Below are 20,079 nucleotides of genomic sequence, written 5' to 3' on the forward strand. Positions count from 1 at the left end.
TGGGCCACCTGGAGTGTCGCCCACCGCTGCGTGTGGTTGTTTCTCGCTGCCAGTCTGCCGCCGGTGGGCGGAGCGTGGGAACGACCGGAGCTGTCCGGTGCTGAAAGTAGCGCCCGTAGGAGGAAGAGGAGGCGGCGGCGGCGGCGGCGGCGGCGGCGGTGGACTCATGGAGAAGGCTGGAGGCTATTAGACTGAATCTAAAATTAGACCCAAGAAGAGACAAAAACAAAGGCAGAATAGATTGTTATATTTATTTGTGCCGGTTTGGATACAATCCGTGAACATCATCATTATCGTCTCCCCGAAGTGTACTTTTTTTTTTTTTTTTTTTTTGGTCTCCCCCAAAACCCATCTTCTCACTTTGATTACTAGAGCCATGCAACTGTCTCCAAATAGCACACATTCTCAACTTAATGAGGAGGAAACACACAAGATGCTCCTCTTACGGTGTTCAACCAACAAAATCGACAATAACAATTGGCAAACAGCCAAGGGCTCTTCTTAATGAGGTCTAAACATTCAATATTTACATGTATAGAAATATTAAGATTTGTATACATTCACACTTAATAACATAATCAGCTCTGAGTAAAAGTGCTACCTGGGTGCCTGGATTTTTTTTTTCTTTAACCCCTTTGTCACTTTTGATGTTTTCATTTTCATTGTTTCTTTTAAATCTGCATTTTTTTAATACATCTGTACAATGTCATTGAGTGTCAAGTGAGCCACCTTAAATAAAATGTATTATTATTATTAGCAGAAGTAGTAGTAGCAGTAGTAGTGGTAGTAGTAGTAGTAGTAGTAGTAGTAGTAGTAGTAGTAGTAGTATGTGCAGGATAAGCAGAAGAAGATGGATGGATGGATGGATGGATGGATGGATGGATGGATGGATGGATGGATGGATGGATGGATGGATGGATGGATGGATGGATGAGGATGACAATGTTTATCATTATTATTATCATTATTATCATGTGCAGGATAAGCTGAAGAAGATGGATGGATGGATGATTATGACTATGTTTTATTATCATTATTGTTGTTGTTGTTGTTGTTGTTGTTGTTGTTGTTGTTGTTGTTGTTGTTGTTGTTGTTGCTAAATTAAAAGCTCAACCTCTTTGTGAGTGAAAAGGATGAATGGATCAGGAATGAGTCCATCAGAGAAGCCAGTCTGAGGTGGTCCGGTCATGTAGAGAGGAGGGATCGTGAATATTTCGGCAGAAAGGTGCTGAGATTAAAACTGCCAGGCACGGATCGCCAGGAGAAAAACCAAAGAAAAGATAAATGGACGGAGTGAAAGAGGACATGAAATTAGTTGGTGTGAGATAAGAGGATACAGAGAATAGGGTTAGATGGAGGATGTTGATTTGCCGTGGCGACCTCTTAAGGGAGCAGCCGAAAAGCAAATTTAGATTTGTATATCTTAACACATCATAACATAATCAGCTACTGGTAAAATGATACGTGGGGCGCCAGGGAATTTTCTAAAAGCTTTTATTTCTGACATTTACTAAAGTAAATGCTGTGAGTATTGGCCACTGATGGTCATTATTGGAGTGTGATGAAACTAAGTGGAGAAACAAGGTGGGTGTTTTTTTTCTTATATTAAGGCGCACTGCTTCTTTCAGCCTGGTTGATGGGTATCCCCCCCCCCCCCCCCCCCCCGGGCACCGTCTTCACGTCATCACCGCAATTTTTTTATTGATCAGCAAACCACAGCGGACCGTCGGTGTTTGTTCTGTGTGTATGCGTCCACGTCTCCTCTGACACCTACCAGGGCTCTTCGGGTAGCAACCTCAGACTGTAAATGGACGCTGCGGTACGCGCTTTGCCGGGGGTGACTAGCAGGCTGTTGCTATGGCAGTAAAAAGGTGACAACTGCGGAGATCTCCGCCATGCTGCCCACTGCAGCCAGTACGAAGGAGCCAATCTGTCTGGCCACACATCATCCACAGCTTCAGAGATGCAATTCTCACATACCTGGGCCTGGTGATACTCACAATTATGAGAAGATACGTTTTAAAAGAGTACCGGTCGACCCATGGGTATCCAGGGATGGAGTGAAAGCAAAACTGATCACCGCCGTCTGAAATATGAAGCTAATTTTGGTTCAGCGCCATCATATAGAACACAGTATCGCCGAATTGAGAAGTTTATGCTCTGCCGTTAATAACACGAGGCCCAACAGTGGGTTCATTTTAAAAAGAAACATTTGAGAAAGCCGCTGGCACTATTGCCCCCAGGAGAAGAGCCGCAGCATTAGCAGCAGACCATAACTACTGAAAAACATACCTTCATGCACTTGATATTGGATTTTATGAATATTGCTTCAATGGCACAACAAGACAATATTTCAAGAAAAGGCTTCTTTGGTGCCCTTTATGCAGGGAATTGCATTCCGCTCGGTCACTGTGAAGTGAATACTAGAGTCGAACCCTGTATTGTGTTACAATAGTGCGTTAGAGACGGAGGGGTGACGTGTGACTTTGTAATAAATTACACCTGACGCCGCTCGTCACATAAATCAATGCATGGTAATGTGACTTGAGCATTTGATTGAATGAATGACTGGCCATGAGGCGAAGAGGAAGCATCGGAGGGAAAGAGAGCGGCGCCTTTACGAAGTGACTGCTCACGGCCCCCTCTATTTCATCCTCTTTTATAAGCATCTCTGCCTCCCCTGGCCTGATGAATATTTGATAGGCATTTGCTGCTTCATCTGCATGCTTTACAACTTGGATCCATGCAACCGCAACAGCGGCAGAGACTGCTGTGGCAGCCCTTCTTTCACCCACGCCCTCTGTTCTCTTAGAGGTTCCTTACCATTTTCCTCAGAAGAAACTGAGGGAATAAAAAAAAAAAAAAACAGAGGGGGGGGGGGGGGCGCAGCAGTCTGCTTTGCTAAACCAAGCCCATGCGGCGATCGCTGCGATCATTTTGAGAGGAATCCTTGTCAAGATATTTTCTTGGTAGCTGGACTTGAATACCATGGCTTGTTGTGTTGTTGAGAAAGTTGTTTTGCAGGAACAAGGTTGACTGAGGTTGTTGTGTTCGTGGAGGGTGCTGTTAGTGGCAACAAAAGGGAGAAATTCTGCACACTTACCTGAGTTCATTCGTGAAACAACGGAAAGAAAGACAAAAGAAAGTGAGGATTCTTTTTGTTGGTGTTTGTTTTTAAAAAGCAACATGTGATGGACAGAAGATGAACATAAACATGAACATAAAATCCATCGATGCCTCATTCCTGGATAATTCATGGAAAAACTCAATGCATAGGCGCGTATGTCAGATAGTTTAAGGGGCATAACATTTTATATTTGTGGAATAATTGAATTGCAAGCCTTGAAAGAGACACGATGAAATAATAACTGCATTTTAATCACTGGGCAAATGTGCAAATGCAGGGTCAGTGACACAGAAACACCCAGGTCTCACCGTTGGCTTTCTGAAAATGAATAAATTATTGAGACTTTGCTGCCCCCTAGAGGTGTGAATCATCCGTCAATGGTTCCGACAAGATCGACAGCATGTCGTAACTTGGATGTAATGCAAACTCACACGGAACCGTGGCCTTACACTGCACAACATCTCGAAAATATTGATCTTTTCTACAAACTTGCAGGGAAATCGATTATTTCTCAGCATCTATTCATCTTCAACATAAATACACAGAGTGCACTGCATAGTGCGAAAGGACTACTCGAACGGGTATAACTATTTACGGGCTTTCCCAGGTAATATTTTTTATTGTTTTACGTATGCAATTTATTCACGTATTAAATAAGCAGAGGTTGTTTTTTTTCCTCCTACGCTTTTTTAAAACTGGAATGTCCGACAGTCGAACGGTTCCGTGAACGCAACTCCCTATGACGAAGCGGAAGTGAGGTGAATATGCTACTAGTGTTGTTCCATTGATCTGAATAACCGGTAAGTTGCATAAATTGTATGTTAACGTTCAATGGGTTTGTATTTTTCCTTTTAATCCTAATTTCTACTCTCCAGTTTGTCAGTGATGTGTTTTTCTCATGCGGGGATGCGGTGTCACATTTGACTGCGTGCTAGCGTCATGCTTTTCATGTGCGGCTAACTGCTGCTAGCAACCCAGATGCTGTTGATGGGCAGACAGTGATGTAACCGGTGACATTACATCACAAATTCTACAATGTTTTACTGAAAACAGAACGGTGATGTGTCGGCTCATCTGTCGCATTTCGTATGACGTGAATATAACTTGCCAACTTTTTGTTTTCATTCTTGACCACGTCAGTAAGCGATGTGTTTGTTGCGTTTACTTAACCACCGTCCCCTAACTGATGCTATTGAACGTCCAGGCTACCAGCAAGTCCAGCATGGATAAATATCGCTATTTTTAAACAGTGTTACTGATTTTATCTCGTTTGGTGGTGCCGACACGGCTGCTCAAAAACCTACTCTAGGACGCTGTGTCATAAAGGGAAAACACACAGCAGGGAGTGAGCTAAAATGCTATTAAATATGTAACAGTGACGTCACAAAGGGAGTGTGCACTACCTGTCGTGTCAGTTATTAAATCTTGCCTTCACAGTGATTGCATCCTTGAGAATTCCCACATGGATTCCCCACGGCAGCCCAAGATCCCTAAAAATGAAGCGAAGGGCAGACTGAATCAGTCCGGCGCTCCCCCTCAGAAAGACGCCTACGCCAGGCTTCGGAGTCAGCACCACAGCAACAAGTTTAGTCTTTATCTGGAACAATTTGCAAAAGACGGGTCGAGTCAAAGAGAAGGAAATGGGCCGAGCGCCCCGCTCAAAGTTCCAAGCGACGGGCTGAGCATACCACCGCGAAAGAAGGAGCAAGTGCCGAACGATTTCTCCGACTCAAGTGACTTTTCTCCCTCTTCCTTGAAAAATAAGGCAGAGGAGAGCTCGCTGGCTTTATACATGGAGAAGCTGAGCACTCGCGATGTGGCCCAGGACTGCGAGAGGAAGCAGGGTATGTCTGTCAGGCAGCGACAGGGACAGAGGAGGGACACGGCCACTAGCCAGGACGCCGACATCGAGTCAGGCGAGGAACTGAGCGCTTTGGGGTCAGATAATGACTCAAGGATATACCAGAGGCCGCAGAAGAAAAACAAAGACGTCAACAGCGATGCACCGTCAAACGAAACAGAGGCCTTTGCTGCCCAGACCCCAAAGAGGACGGGTTTGAATGGACAAGAACCCGAAAAGAACAAGAAGGCAAAGAAGAAACCGGCATCTAAACACCCCGAGGAGTTAAACCCCGAGGCCGATGTGCAGGTGCTAAGACCCAACGTGCCGAAGGATCAAGACAAACCTCAGCACCCCAAAGGTAAATCCCACGTGAAGAAAATGGAAGTCCGCCATGTTTAGAATTGTTCTCTACACAGCTTTTCTGAAATGTGTTTAGACATTTACGTGTCCTCTTTTTTTAGTTTCGAGTGTCAATTCTCCTGCTAACAAGAATAAGAGCAAGGGAGGCAAAGGAGCCAAGAAGCAAGTGTTTGAATCCTACATGACCAGTGAGGAAGTTTCCCACGGGCTCAAGAGGGGAGAACTCCTACAGGTGCACGTGCAACAACAACCCTGAGATTCTCAGTTGCATCTGTCAATAGCATTAATTATCATAAAGATAATTCATTTCATATGTCAGGATTATTTATTACTCATCTCTGATTATCTAACTATTTTTGGTGGTTTATGTAAATAGCTTAAAAAGTAACTAGATTGGATTGAATTTAACTTTATTGTTCAAGCAGAGGCCAACAAAATACAGTTTAGCATCTAACCAGATGTGCAAAAAAGCAGCAGGTGCAGATATAGTCAATAAATTAGCAGCATGTTCATATATTATGTATATATCATGTCGATAATTTACAGATGATTTACAGAGAGGGTACCATGAACACATTATACTGATAGATAAAAGATAAGATACGGTTCGATAATTCTTAATTGATCCCCATAGGGGAAAGTCATTTGTCACAACGGTGCAACAATAACAATAAATATGAATATACATATGAATAGAAGAGACATCTTAGAGGATGAAGACAACTACTTTGTCACAGCAGCATAACAGTTACAGTGTCAGAGAAAAAAAAATAAAGGAAAAAAATAAGAATATAAATATGAGTATAAGTATAAATAGAAAGGTAGAAGTCAGGATATGGCAAGACAACAGATGACGACAACAACAACAAAGTACAACAACAGCATCAGGAGTGACAATGAGCAACACCAAGGAATAGTGAGGTTATAAAATACACGACTAGAACTAAACAACAATGTAAATAGAGTAACAACCAAACAACAATATAAATAGCGTGACAAGTAAACAATATGAATAGAGTGGCAAAAATAAATAGCAATGAATAAAATAGCAAAAATTGGCAGGATGAACCATAGATGCAATTTACAAGTAGAAATGTATAGGTGATGAGTTCTGCTACATAACCTATTTACTCATGACTTCTTTCTGTAATTCAAAAATGATGAGAAGTTTGCTGCAGAAAACAAGTGATCTGCATATTTACATTTAAAAAAAATCATGGGCATCAGGGTTAAAGTTAGGAAAGAGGATTTTAACCACCATCACCAAAGCAGCGATACTCAAAATGGTTTATCTGGATAACAGTATGATATAGAGCAGTGGAAATTGGACCCCCCCCTGCATTGTGTTGGGTTGGCTTTCCAACAGCACCAGTCCCAAGCTTGCATGACTTTCAGTTTGAGGGTTAGGGTGAGGGCTGGCGCTTTGGTTAAGGTTTTGGTTAATGTAGGTTTTCCATTGGTTGCAGCACCCAGTTGATGCTCCATTCACTCTCAGATTGACACTAGTTTATAATCTCATCCATTTAGTTAAATAATTGAGACAACCATGATTATTTCCCTGGCCTTTGTCCTGCGTGGCTGCAGGGTCCGCTTTAGATATCGAAGCAGAAAGTCATGAATATTGATATTTTTCATTGCCCTATTTTGAACCTGAATTCAGAGTAAAGTACCTGCAGAAACTTTTACATCGAATTTGCACGATTGATGTTTCTCATGAAAAAAATCTGGAAAAAGTGAGAATTACGCTTTAAGCTCCTTAGCCGCTTTGCAGCAGGTTTTATTGGGGCTGTGCGGGCTCCAAAGAAGCTCAGTTCTGCATATCTATCTCCACAGGGACCATTGAGAATCAACCCAAAGAAGTTCCATGAAGCATACATCCCATCTCCAGTAAGTTATTTTTGTCTCTTTTTAAATGTACCAAATTAATGGTTGTAGACTGTTTCCATCACCAGTGACTTGAATCGTTCATACAAGCATATGACAACCAGGTTGTGTTCACAGGATGACACGCGGGATATATTCCTGGATGGGGTTGTAGCGCGGAACAGAGCACTGAATGAAGACATAGTTGTGGTGAAACTTCTGCCTCGGGAACAGTGGAAGGTAAACAATACTGTTATCGATGAAGCCGATTCGCTTCCAGCCTTGTGCTCTTATCCCCTAGTTTCACTGAAGCACTGAAGTACTGAAGCAGATCACGTCTTTTTTTTTTTTTGGTCCAGGTTGTGAGGTCCGATACTGACTGTGAGGGCACAGGCGAGCAGGAGACCCGGAGAGAGAAGCAGGTCCGGGCCGCCCTCGGAAAGACCGAGCAAGGCCCCGTGACTGCTGAAGATCAGAGTAACGACCGGGATGACCTCGCGAACAAAGTTCAGAACATCTCCCTCACTGGTACAGGAGCTGAGTCTTACTGAAGAAGACTTCTTTTTAAATCATCATAAATCAAATGTTTCTTATTATGTACTGACAGTTTTCGCACCCCCCCCCCCCCCCCCACACCTGTTTGCAGAAGGGGAATCTTCAGACAACTTTTCCACGCCTCGGGCCAGTGGGGAAGTCCTCCAGATGACCGCCAAAGTGAGCCTCCCACCCACCCGTTCATCTGCTCTGTAATACGTAATCTAAAAGTAATCTAAAACAACATCACATGCTTTTAAATATGGGATTTCAGCAATAAATGAAAGCTCTTGAGAAGGCAATATATGTAAATAAAATGCTTCCTTTGGTTTGGTCACACATGCAGAGGTAAAGTTAGAGTGCACAGGTTTTATGTCATCTCGCCTTTTCTCACAAGGCGAGACTGGTTTGGATTATCCGCCTGACGCCGGCTGCACATATTCAGAACCCCGTGTTCAGCCGCAATATGTTTTTTAGCACAATTGAGTTCTGCCCATGAGCACGATCCGTTCCAAGTTGCCATCTTTCTGTCTTCATTGTGTGTGTGTGTGTATACATATATATACAAATATATATATATATACAAATATATATATATACACGCATATATGCTTATATATATATGCACATGTATATATATATATATATATACACATACATATATATGTATACACATGTACATATGTGTGTGTGTGTATATCTATGTATGTTTCTAAATATACATATGTATATATAACTATATATCTGTGTGTGTGTGTGTATATGCATACCTGTATAATTGTGTGTGTGTATATACATATATAAACATGTGTGTATGTAAATATATATATACACACATATATGTTTATATATATATGCACATGTATACATGTGTGTATTTTTATATTTTTACACATGTGTATGTATATATATATATATATGAATGTCTGTATGAGCATATGTGTGTGTATATATACATATATATATACACACACATATACATATATATGTATAGACATGTACATCTGTGTGTGTGTGTGTGTTTTATAAATACACGTCTTTGGTATAATGTAATGTTACCTTTCATTAGCATTTCTTAAAAGTGTCTGTTTACCCTCCCGTCGTTCACGTCCGTCTGCTGCCAGGTGGTGTACATTCTCGAGAGGAAACACTCCAGGGCCGCGACAGGCTTCCTGAAATTTCTACCCGACAAGCCGTTCGCCATGTTCTCGCCGGTGGACCATCGCGTGCCACGGATCAACGTCCCCCTGACTGACTGCCCCGAGGACTTCAGCTCCCGCCCGGGGGACTACACCAGCACGCTGTTCATCTGCCGCATCACCAACTGGGTAGCCGACAGCAACTTCGCAGAGGGGTGAGTGCCACGGCTAATCCAAGGACACGCGATGCCGGAAAGCATTTAAACGGCGTAACCTTTTGTCAAGCCGCTTGGATAACCGCTCTCCCTTCGTTTCCCTTTAGACAGCTGATGAAGTCACTGGGTCAGGCGGGTGAAATCGAACCTGAGACCGAAGGGTTCCTCCTGGAGTACAACGTGGATTTCTCCGAGTTCTCCGACCAGGTCTTAGACTGTTTACCGAGGGATCTGCCCTGGACCATCCCCCCCGAGGAGATGAGCAGGAGGAGAGACCTGAGGTTGGGCTTTTGTGTTCACGGATCTGTGATTTGGAGGCAATCAATATTTAGTTTCCGACGGCAACAGCCACTTGGGTTCTGAAACTCACAGAGAATCAGTTCGAGACCCCAGTTACTAGTGTTTTGATCTCTCCTCGATTACAACATCAGTATTAGTAGGCAGCAAACCCACACCCACACACACCCACACACACACACTTCATATGTTTGACTCTCAAACTGTTGCACTCTGTTTAGGCGGGAGTGCATCTTCACCATTGACCCTTCCACCGCCAGAGATCTGGACGACGCTCTGTCGTGCAAACAACTTTCAGACGGTATGTCACTCACAAATTCATCAGGAACTGCCTGTTACAGATGATCTTGTTGTTTTTATGTACGGATTGGCAGACCAGGGGTATCTGTACTCTCGGTGTGTTTGTGTTAAATACAGGAAACTACGAAGTGGGAGTCCACATCGCCGATGTGAGCTACTTCGTGGAGGAGGGCAACTCCCTGGATGCTGTCGCCAGCCAGCGAGCCACAAGCGTATACCTTGTCCAGAAGGTTAGCGTCCCCACGCGCCGCCGCTATCCTGTCACCAGCCTATTTATATGCCGTCATGCTAGGTAGCGGTGAGGCCGAGGATTTAATTATCTGGCGATTAGAGACCGGCACCTGTCTGACCATCCGATCATCCTTCTCCCCTTCTGTATTGATCAGCTGCTGCTTCTTGCCGCTTATCTCTATCCACGCTATCCACGCTGTCAAATGACTAAAGTCTACTTGTATTGGAGCAAACAAATGTCTTGTGTTTTCATTTCGAACATGTTTTTGTGTGTCCAGGTGATCCCTATGCTGCCGAGGCTGCTGTGCGAGGAGCTCTGCAGTCTGAACCCTCTCACCGACAGGCTCACCTTCTCCGTCATTTGGACCCTCACACCGGAGGGGAAGGTGCCTTCATTTGTTGCCCGTTCCAGCTAAATCCAGCGTTAGCTTAGTCGGCATAGATTTTTTGAATCTCACGTGATTTGATCACGCGTATGTCCAGATTCTGAGCGAATGGTTCGGCCGCTCGGTGATCCGCTCCTGCGTGAAGCTGTCCTACGACCACGCGCAGAGCATGATCGAGGCCCCCGAGAAGATGTTCAGTGCCGAGGAGCTGCCGCCCGTTGACCCCGAGCACCCCATCGATGAGATCCACCAGGCTGTGCTCAACCTGCACGCCATCGCCAAGAGACTCCGCGATCAGCGTTTCGTCGGAGGAGCTCTCAGACTAGACCAGGTTCTCCATTTGTTGCTGACTGACATGATATTTAAATTCAGGTCTCCACATAGTTTAACCATACATCATATGTGTTTTGTTATCTTTTTCTTCATGATGCGGTTGAGATTTGAGTCAGGACCGAACGGGATGATTATTTGACTGTTTGGCATTTAAAAAAAAAAAAACCTAGCCCAGTGAAAACAGGTGAAAAACACGAGTGAGGTGTGCGTGGTGTCAGCTTTTCCATGAAGATATGTGGAGAATTTTTACTGGGATTTTGGACAGCAGACGGCGGAAGCGTCATTGGACGAGGCTTCGGAAGAGTCACTCAAAGTCAGCTGGGGACGGTTTGATCTTTTTTTTAAAAGAGAATCAGCATTCACTCCTTCGCTAAATTAAGTTTAGCAACGAAGTGTAGCGTTGTGTGCAAGTTTCATTTAGCAATACCTTGTAGCGTTAATTGTGTAGCATGTAAGTTAATGAAGCAATGGAGCCCGAAATAAACTCTGCTGATGTCCTCCACCGCCGCCAGCATCTTAATCTGGTCTTCAAGGCAGATACCCTTAATTAAACCAGTTTATTTCTTAACATCCTCTTTTATTAGGGATGATTATTTTGTTTTGCATTATTTGTTATTTATAAAGAGGTTTCTTGTTTAAAACGTAACAAAAAGGGGGATCAGAAACAGATGAAACGCGTTTCAATTCATTTCATCAGAAAAAAGTTATTTTGATTTACACGCTCAGTCATGAAATGAATTAAACTCAAGGTTCGACTGTATTTGTATTTTTTTTCAAATATGTAATTAGTTTTATACAAATTAGTGAATCTTTTTTTTTAAGGTGTTTGTGCTTATTAACAATTTTCATTTGTTAACTTCACTTTCTTGCATGTCCTTGCATGGGGTTTTCCATAAGTAATAAATGTAATATTTTTACATATTGTTTACATTTTGAATAGCAAGATAGTGTTATTCCCAGCATTAGGTGGCCCAACAGAATTGTCTAAAAATTATTAATTCATGTCTGTTTCGTTGATTTTTTTTTTTTTCTTCCTTTATTTTTCCCCCACAGCTGAAGTTGTCTTTCACTTTGGATAAAGAGACCATGATGCCTCAAGGCTGCTTCATTTACCAGTACAGAGACAGTAACAAGTCAGTAGTAAACCTCTGTTTGACCTCACTGTCTCCCCCAGAACGTACGAATTGCGTTGGTAGAGTCGTGATTCATAAAAATAATTGTTTTATCGCCCGCGCCCCAGGTTGGTCGAAGAGTTCATGCTGCTGGCTAACATCGCCGTAGCCCACCGCATCCACCGCCATTTCCCCAAGCTCGCGTTGCTCAGACGCCACCCTCCTCCGAAGGGCAACCTGGTGGAGGAGCTGCAGGAGCTGTGCAACCAACTGGGCATCGACGTCGATCTGTCGTCCGCCGGGGCGCTCCATGTCGGTACTCCCGATCGAGCCCGGAAAGAAACATTTATTTGTTCCCCGGAAGAGTGGCGTAAATCTTCATCTCTATTTTTTTTTTTTCTCCAAACATGCAGAAGAGCCTCAATGCCATACTTGGTGATGATGAGTATTCCATCGCCAGGAAGGAAGTCCTCACCCATATGTGTGCCAGACCCATGCAGGTGAGAGCAGACAGCAGAATAACGTGATAATGTCAAATACACATCACTTATATATTCAATTTTCACCTTTTTTGCAAGTAGAGGGGGCAACATCTGTGCGAGTAACCCCGACTTTCTGTTTGTTTGGTTTTTTTTGTTCTAGATGGCGCTATATTTCTGCTCGGGCGAGCTGAAAGAGGAAAAGCAGTTCAAACACTACGCCCTTAACGTCCCCCTCTACACTCACTTCACGTCGCCCATCAGACGCTATGCCGACATCATTGTCCACCGCCTCCTGGCGTCTTCACTGAGTATGCTCCCTTTTTAATTTCATTTGGTTGCATCGCGAATTATATTTCCTCACTTTCTCTTCGTCCCCCTTCCCGCAGAATGCGGGCCCGCATTAGGACTGACGTCCGCAGAGGTCCAAACCCAAGCAGCGCGCTGCAACAGCCAGAAGTCCATGTCTAAACGAGTGCAGGAGCTCAGCGCTGACCTGTTCTTTGGGGTCTTTGTGAAGGTGAGGAACAGGAACCACATGCTACCCGTAATGCTGGGATTACACCTTTCACGGTCGCAGATTAAAAGCTGAAAATCGGAAGGTGATTTTGGGAGTTTTACAGGAGTTGCAGCATCTAGATCAGTCTTTTCCTAGCCTTGGTCTCACGACAATATCAAACCTGTGTGATATCATCGCAAGTCTTTCAGTCTTTATTGTGACGTAACACAATCAACAAGCGATAGATGAGCTCTGACTAAACTCGGAACACGGAATCCCCGTAGACCCAACCTTGTTTTGTACCGGGGACCAGTTTTATGCATGAAAATGTTGCCGCGGACCAGTTAGAGATCGTTTCCTTCCAAAATGAACTTCTGTTTTGGGCTAATTTTTTTTCAAGGGCTAACTCATGGTAGTTGATGTGTGAAATGACGTGACAGAGTTAAGTGCAGCAGAAGACGGAAACAGTTGTTTCTTTCAAAATTCGGAAGGTCTAATGAAAAAAATATATAATTTGGACCAAGAAAGAGATTCTTTGTAGACCGGTATCAACTATATGTTTACCGGTATCGGGATCCCTGTCATAGACAAACAATCGTAAGAGCAGTATTAGCGGCAGAGACGGTATTTCTTACGGAAACAGCGACAGGGGATGGAGCGGGCGGTGGAGCTGTGGGCAGAACGGCCCGATTTTTACAATGTCAACATATCATGACCAAGTAGAGAAGGAAATGGACTGAAGTAGTAGAGGCTCTACAAATACCTGCTGAAAATATTGCATGCTAGGAAAAAATTGCTGAAAGAATGTAGCCGTAATCTTCTAAATTGTGACCCTGTAAGATTCACAGTCCTTGTTAAATCTGAATCTTTGACTTGAAACTCAAAAAAGTCTCTAGATTTGAACAGTTGTGCGATGTCTTTTCCAAATCTTTCAAAGTCTTCCAATGTATGAGCAGCTTAAAACAGACTAGAGGAAGAGTTTTGGGGGTTTTTTTGAATATTTTGGGGAAAAAATGTCACCCTCATCCCCTCCATGGATCCATCTGTGTCTGGTAGGAGAGCGGCCCCCTTGACTCTGAAGCCATGGTCATGGGTGTGTTGGACGAGTCCTTCGACGTGCTGGTCCTCCGCTACGGCGTGCACAAACGCATCTACTGCAAGGTCGGCCCCATTCGTCATTTACCGTGCTTTGCAATAAAAAGTTTGTCGGTGGCTTGAGTTAACACACAAACCCTTTTTTTTTTTTTTTTTTTCTCCATCTATCTTCAGCATGTTCCCGGTCTGACCATAAAATCCCATCGAAAGGTAGGGAAGAAATCGGAGTTGACTCTGGTCTGGAAAGCAGAGTCTCCTGATGAAGTTCCCAAAGAGCAGGTGAGGAGCGTTCACTTCTGGCTCGTCCGTTAAATAATGGGATTTTCAGATTCGGACAAATGGATCGGCAAGATATATCCTGATGAGTTAGCTGCAAGCTAGTTAGCTGACCGGCAAACGGCTGTTCAAATTTCCTGTTTCGTCCGCAGGTGATCTCGATGTTCATGTTAGTGGACGTGCAGCTCAAGGCGGACGGCTCGGCCACCAAGTACAGCGCGGTGCTCAAGAGGCCCGACGAGAGCCGGCCTTGAATTCCTCACCACGCCTCATTCGGATTCCAAACACAATGGCATTTTGGGCGGTAGATTTTAACGGGACTGACGGTGCGCGCCATCGTCGAGGCCGCCCCCAGCGATCCTTCAGGCTTTTTATTCGGGGAAAAAAAACTTGTTTTTTTGCCGGCTCATAGCTAAAACACCCGCACACAACAGCATATTTTGCAACAGCTACTCCTTCGGTCCCACAAAATACACTCTGGTTCTGTTCGAATCCTATGAAGATAATTGCAGTGTGGTTTTAAAACCATGTAAATGCTGACACATCCTAATGGGTGAGCTTCGTTGTTTTCACATAATTCCATGTGGATTTTAAGTTGAAAAATAACCCAGGCCACCGAGGAGGTGGAGGTTTTTTTTTTGTTTTTTTTTTTTTTAATTACTTTTCTGTTTTTAATTTATTGGCCCCCATGAGGTCAGTTTTGATGTGATTTATAACCGTTATACACAGTCTAATGTGTGTGAAAGCTTTTTTTGTTTTTTAACTGTTTTCAGTTTGATATGGAGCGACCGGTGCTGAGGCTCCGCATGGCGGAGGGACTGGAGTTTGCTATACCGCTGGGATTCGACCCGTACAGGGTCGGGAGGAATTATTGTTTTTTGCCAAACAAGGGGAGGAAAACAAGGTAGCAGTTAAAGCAATTTAGAACACTTGGCATCAAGTTGACAGAAATGGTAGCATAGCATACACACTTCTGCATGTCAACCCCCCCCCCCCCCCGAGTGTGTTTTAAGTGTTTTATTCAGGGGACTTCTTTTTCTTTTTATTATGACAGGTTCATCTCATCTGACTTGTTGTTGGAATTACCTAAACAAAAGCAAAAGCTTTGTAATTTATCACCTTTGTTTTAATCCGAAACTTGAATGTGAACATGCTGCTTCAAACATCGGGTGGCCTTTGTCCTTAATGTGTTTTGCATTTGCTAACGTAGCTTTTACGTACATAACAGCAAAGGTCCTCGTGATTAATCCCTTGAATTTAAACGGGCAAATTAACTCGATGTGCCTTTTCCTCAGTTCTCATGATTGGACTTGCGGTGCCATTCAGATCCTTTTTCTTTGTTTTGTTTTGTTATTTTTTTGCTCAGCTTTTAACCTTCCCTTCTGCACCGATGGCCAGTTTTTACCAAAATGAGCCTCGATCATACGACAAGCTGCAGGTTCTGACTGACTATTATGTTTCTGCGATTTGGGGCTTTTAAAAGAAGAAAAAAAAAAGCCCTGTTTAGGGAAAGGAATCACAGAAAATGTGTTGTTTTGTTCTGCTGCCTCTCTGTTACAAATAACCCCCTTTACCACTGTCAGTGTATTTGTACTCCTGTTACCACCGCCACATTGAGCAATAGCTGTCCTGTCTCCGGGTAAATAAACTCTTACTTTGAAATCCAAAGAAACAAACACTTTTGTTCCCCTTATCCCCTACAAATCTCCGTTTATAAGTCATGCCACACCGTTGCCATGGAACCCAGCAGCGCCCAAAACACAATTGGCATCCCCTGTCCTATTTTGATTGTTCAGCAAATATCAGCACAGATATGTTGTCTTGTTTATTACCGGGTTGGGTCCGCGGCTATCTGCATCTGATAGCCGTGTAGCGTGACCCCGCCTGAGGAAATGCGCCCACGCCCCTCCGCCCTGAGGTTTTGTCAACAGTCTCATGGGTCACAGTTTATGTTGCCTGGAATTTTAAACACATTAGTTGTTTTGAAATAAAAAGCCAATCAGGGGAAAAAGACACAACACACAGTCAAGTCTGTATCATGTACACCCACACACACGCTAATCCGCTTGAGTAAAACGAGGCTTTATGGTGTTGGTTTTTATACCCGCCAATTTACATATTTTCCAAATGAGGACAGTTTTTTATCATTGATCCATGTCAAGGCGACAGTTTTAAATCTGTTTTATCAACGTTCGAAATAATCGGGCATCCTTGGCGGCGCCCTGTGCTGGGAGTGTTTTGTCCTCTGGCCACATGCAGCGCCGTATGAACTTTCCTGGCGATTACACTGTTTTACTCAGGAGGTGCGTCAGACAGAAGCGCGACCGGAAACTCAATATTCTGGAAAATCTCAAGCTCTTCTTGGAATTGATTTAAAATCTTCTTTATTAAAGCTCTCAATCAAGAAATTTAAAATGTCCAATAAAACCATTGCAAAATGGTGATAACCAACACTTTGTGTAGTCAAAAAAAAATCGTAAAAGTAGTAATTTGGGCCTTTAGGAGGCAGTGCCAAACTGGTAGTGAAAAGCTAAGCTAATCCAGATGTTTGGCTAGGGCTAAGCAAACGGCTAAACGCTGATCTTGCTTAACTGAGTAGGAAAACGTCTAAGAGCGAGGATTTTCTGGTTTTGTTTTCAAAAATAAATAAAAGTATCGTTGTCCTCTTCCACACTAAAAGAAGACTTTGGAAGGACCTTCAACTTCAGATAGTCAAACTAACGCACAAAACCTCCAGTTTACCAAACACGCCTGATTTTTCGTCAATAACCGTCAGCTGAGAGAAACACGATCCGCAGAAAATCCCCCGTTTATCTCGCTTTCTCATCTTTACAGTGGTGACAGTCTTGAGGAGAACTGCGTTTCACGTTGACGCATTCCGGGTACAAAGGCCGCATATAAATATTTTGCATCACGCAGCACCTTCTGACCCCGCCGAGACGCCTCGCTCGACTGAAATAACGTTTCAGTATCGTCATCTGTGTTTCTCGACGACCATTTGATTTAAACGCCGACTTGTATCTTTGATTGCGGGCCGTAATAACCGCACACAATCTCACTTTGGTTCACTCCCAAATGTCGACTCCCAATAGTCCGGTATCAGTCCAGCCGTAATGGGAGAGATCTGCGTAGATTCCCAGGTTACCCTTCTTCCTTCTCGGCTGTCAGTACAAAGTCAAAGTGCCATAAATGACGCCGACGGCTGTATCAGAAACTTGTTTCCTTCTCTGACACTCCTGATGGACAGCGAGTGGGATTATCAACGGACAGCGGTTGGATTGCATGTTACTGTATTTTGTTACCTATGAAAACCTTCCACAGCAGGACTGCCAGCGACGGTGGGCCGATTTCACTTCTCTAAGGTCGGTCGCTGTCGTTATTTCCAGCCTTGACTTCATAAATGTGTGAATTTTTGGCGAGTTTTAATGTTCAGTTGAAATGACCGGCTTGAAAAAAATCTCTGATTTGGCAACATTTGAGTGAATCAGCCACATGGTTTTTGCTTATTTTTGCAAATGAATAAAAAAATGTAACCAAATCACAGCTAAAGCAAAAGGACATTTTCACCCAACTGCTAATTTCTAGGATTAAAATTGCAAATGTATAAAGAAAATATATAAATAAAAAAATTAGTAAGTGAAACCATGAATGGGTGAATAAGATAAAAACATGCCTTTACACACACACACAGGGGTATATATATATATATATATATATATATATATATATATATATATATATATATATATATATACCCCTGTGTGTGTCTGTATATATATATATGTATATGTTTATCTGATTATATATGTGTGTGTGTATATATACATATATATGTATATATACACGTATATATGTGTGTATATATATACATATATGCACACACACACACATATATAGTCAGATAAACATATATATAAACATATATATATATATATATGTATGAGTCTAATTGTCTATTATCATTTGTTCAGGAAGTAGGAGAGTTAAAACCAGGTGATGCTGAGAGTGGTAAGTCCTTCAGAACCAAACTGCATTATACCAACTTTAATTTGTAGATAATGATTAAACAAAACTAAATTAAATGCCGTAACCTGAAAGGCCATCGTGTGTCTTGTTGCGCCTCTGTGGATTTCCAGGGGGAGTGGGTGTGGGTGGACTCGGACATCGGGGTGCCCATCGGCGCTCGGGTCAAGGTGACCCCAACCGGGCAGAGGTTACTGGAAGATGACGAGGGAAAGGTAATCACGGGTTACGAGTCGAAGTGTTGGATTAAGATGTTCTGGTCAGAATCCCGGCGACAAGGAGTAGAAAAGCAAATAATGAGAAGCTAACATTTGTTTGGAAAACTTGATCGGGTCGCCGTGAGAGAAACCGGCGTGAATGTAAACGTGTGAAACACCAATGAAATTTAAAGGATTTTTTTTTTTTTTCCGTATTTAAGTGTTGACTGGAAACTACTGTAACACCTTGTACCAGTACTGACTCTAACCCTGCTCATATTCTCCTTTATCAGTAGGTCTATTATTTTATTATCATGCTCTTTTCCTACACCTCTGTACAATCAAAATTTAGGTCATTCTTTTAAAGATGTGTACACAGTGATTACATTACATTACATTACATTACATTGCATTTGGCAGACGCTTTTATCCAAAGCGACTTACAATAGCGGACATAGGAACTGCAAATACACTTGCAAATACGCGATGCACAGGAAATATACAGAACAGTAAGCTTGGGTTAGTGAGGTTTTTTTTTTTTTTTTTTTTTTTGTTACAGAGACACACAAACGTACACACACACACACACACTGCATAGCCTAACTTGCTGCCAACCTGATCTGGGGCATCAGCGCAGTAAAAAGTCCTGAAAGATTATTATTATTATAATGTACTTTAATGTACCATAATAACAGTGAGCAGTCCGAGATAAGTACGTTTTATCTATATCACAGTTTATTGTTAAAATTTAAAAAAAAGGGTATAGGACCAGTTTATGGATGTGTGGATTAATTATTTTACGTAAAGGGAAATGAGTGAATGTTGAAACCCTCCGTCTGATGCATCACAGGAGCGTAGTTTGTCCTCGGAGAAGGAGGCCTCCCTGAAGATCATGCACCCCACGTCGGTGGAGGGGGTGGACAACATGATCAAGCTGGGAGACATGACTGAGGCCGGACTCCTCAGGAACCTGCTGCTGCGCCACAAACAAGGAATCATCTATGTGAGGCCACGTCCGCCTGCTATTCCTCTTAGCTTGGATTTAATCATTAATAGTCCGTGTTTATTGCGAGTTATTCTTTCTTTTTGTTTTATTTTGCATCACGGCACTCATATCGCACATCAGATGATATAAGAAGTTCTTAGTTTTCAATAAATAAATGAAATACTAAATTAAATATCAACAATCGGAAAAGAAACCAACAAACGGAACGTGTGCCACGTTTTATCGCTTTGTTTTTGGCACTTTTTGAGTGCACGAGGCCCGTAAACCATGACTGGACGCTCTTTCATGGAAAATACATTCAAATGAATGGAGGGAGGGGATCATCCCATTTAAGACTAATTGTAATTCTCTTTAATTGTACTTAAAGGATTACAAAAAATAAAATATTTTCTGAAAATCATACTCCCCTCCCCCCGAGCCATCAGCATAGACAATAAATTAATTTATTATTGTTATTATTCTTGTTAATATGATATATAGTATTGTAATATTTTTCTTTTTGCCCTTTCCTTCAGAGTTCCCCAAAGCAATCTGCTTCCATTACATCCTTTACTCACACATTATTATTTATAGTAGAACATCGTAGTTTTATTATTATTATTATTATTATTAATATTGTTATTATTATTATTACCATATTGAATATAATTTATAGTATTGAAGTATTTGTCTTTTGGCTGTTACCTTCAGGGTTCCCCACCCCAAACAATCTGCTTCCATCACATCCTATTCCCTGTACCCTTTACTCACACATTATTATTGTT

General features: G+C 42.6%; 2 protein-coding genes across 2 annotated transcripts in view; both read left to right on the forward strand.

Moving 5' to 3' along the window:
* The first annotated feature begins 3,875 nt into the window (after positions 1-3,875).
* Positions 3,876-15,825, forward strand: dis3l2 (DIS3 like 3'-5' exoribonuclease 2). Its single transcript, XM_086173071.1, has 21 exons — positions 3,876-3,927; positions 4,565-5,328; positions 5,432-5,562; positions 7,164-7,217; positions 7,332-7,433; positions 7,553-7,721; positions 7,840-7,907; positions 8,852-9,081; positions 9,189-9,362; positions 9,600-9,679; positions 9,796-9,908; positions 10,188-10,295; positions 10,393-10,626; positions 11,682-11,761; positions 11,869-12,052; positions 12,154-12,240; positions 12,383-12,530; positions 12,609-12,739; positions 13,775-13,879; positions 13,988-14,092; positions 14,242-15,825. Exons 2-21 carry the CDS (start codon positions 4,590-4,592, stop codon positions 14,341-14,343), a joined length of 3,144 nt encoding a protein of 1,047 aa, XP_086029197.1. The 5' UTR covers positions 3,876-3,927; positions 4,565-4,589; the 3' UTR covers positions 14,344-15,825.
* The window catches only part of LOC147219241 (unconventional myosin-VIIb-like), a 32,046-nt gene continuing 26,835 nt past the window's right edge, over positions 14,869-20,079 (forward strand). The window contains exons 1-3 of the mRNA XM_086173134.1: positions 14,869-14,946; positions 18,226-18,327; positions 19,160-19,312. Coding sequence (XP_086029260.1) covers positions 14,869-14,946; positions 18,226-18,327; positions 19,160-19,312 — 333 coding nt within the window. The remainder of the gene's footprint in view (positions 14,947-18,225; positions 18,328-19,159; positions 19,313-20,079) is intronic.

Source organism: Fistularia commersonii, chromosome 25 (assembly GCF_037954325.1).
Source record: "Fistularia commersonii isolate RoL2024-O1a breed Wild chromosome 25, RoL_Fcom_v1.0, whole genome shotgun sequence".
NCBI classification, from domain to species: domain Eukaryota; kingdom Metazoa; phylum Chordata; class Actinopteri; order Syngnathiformes; family Fistulariidae; genus Fistularia; species Fistularia commersonii.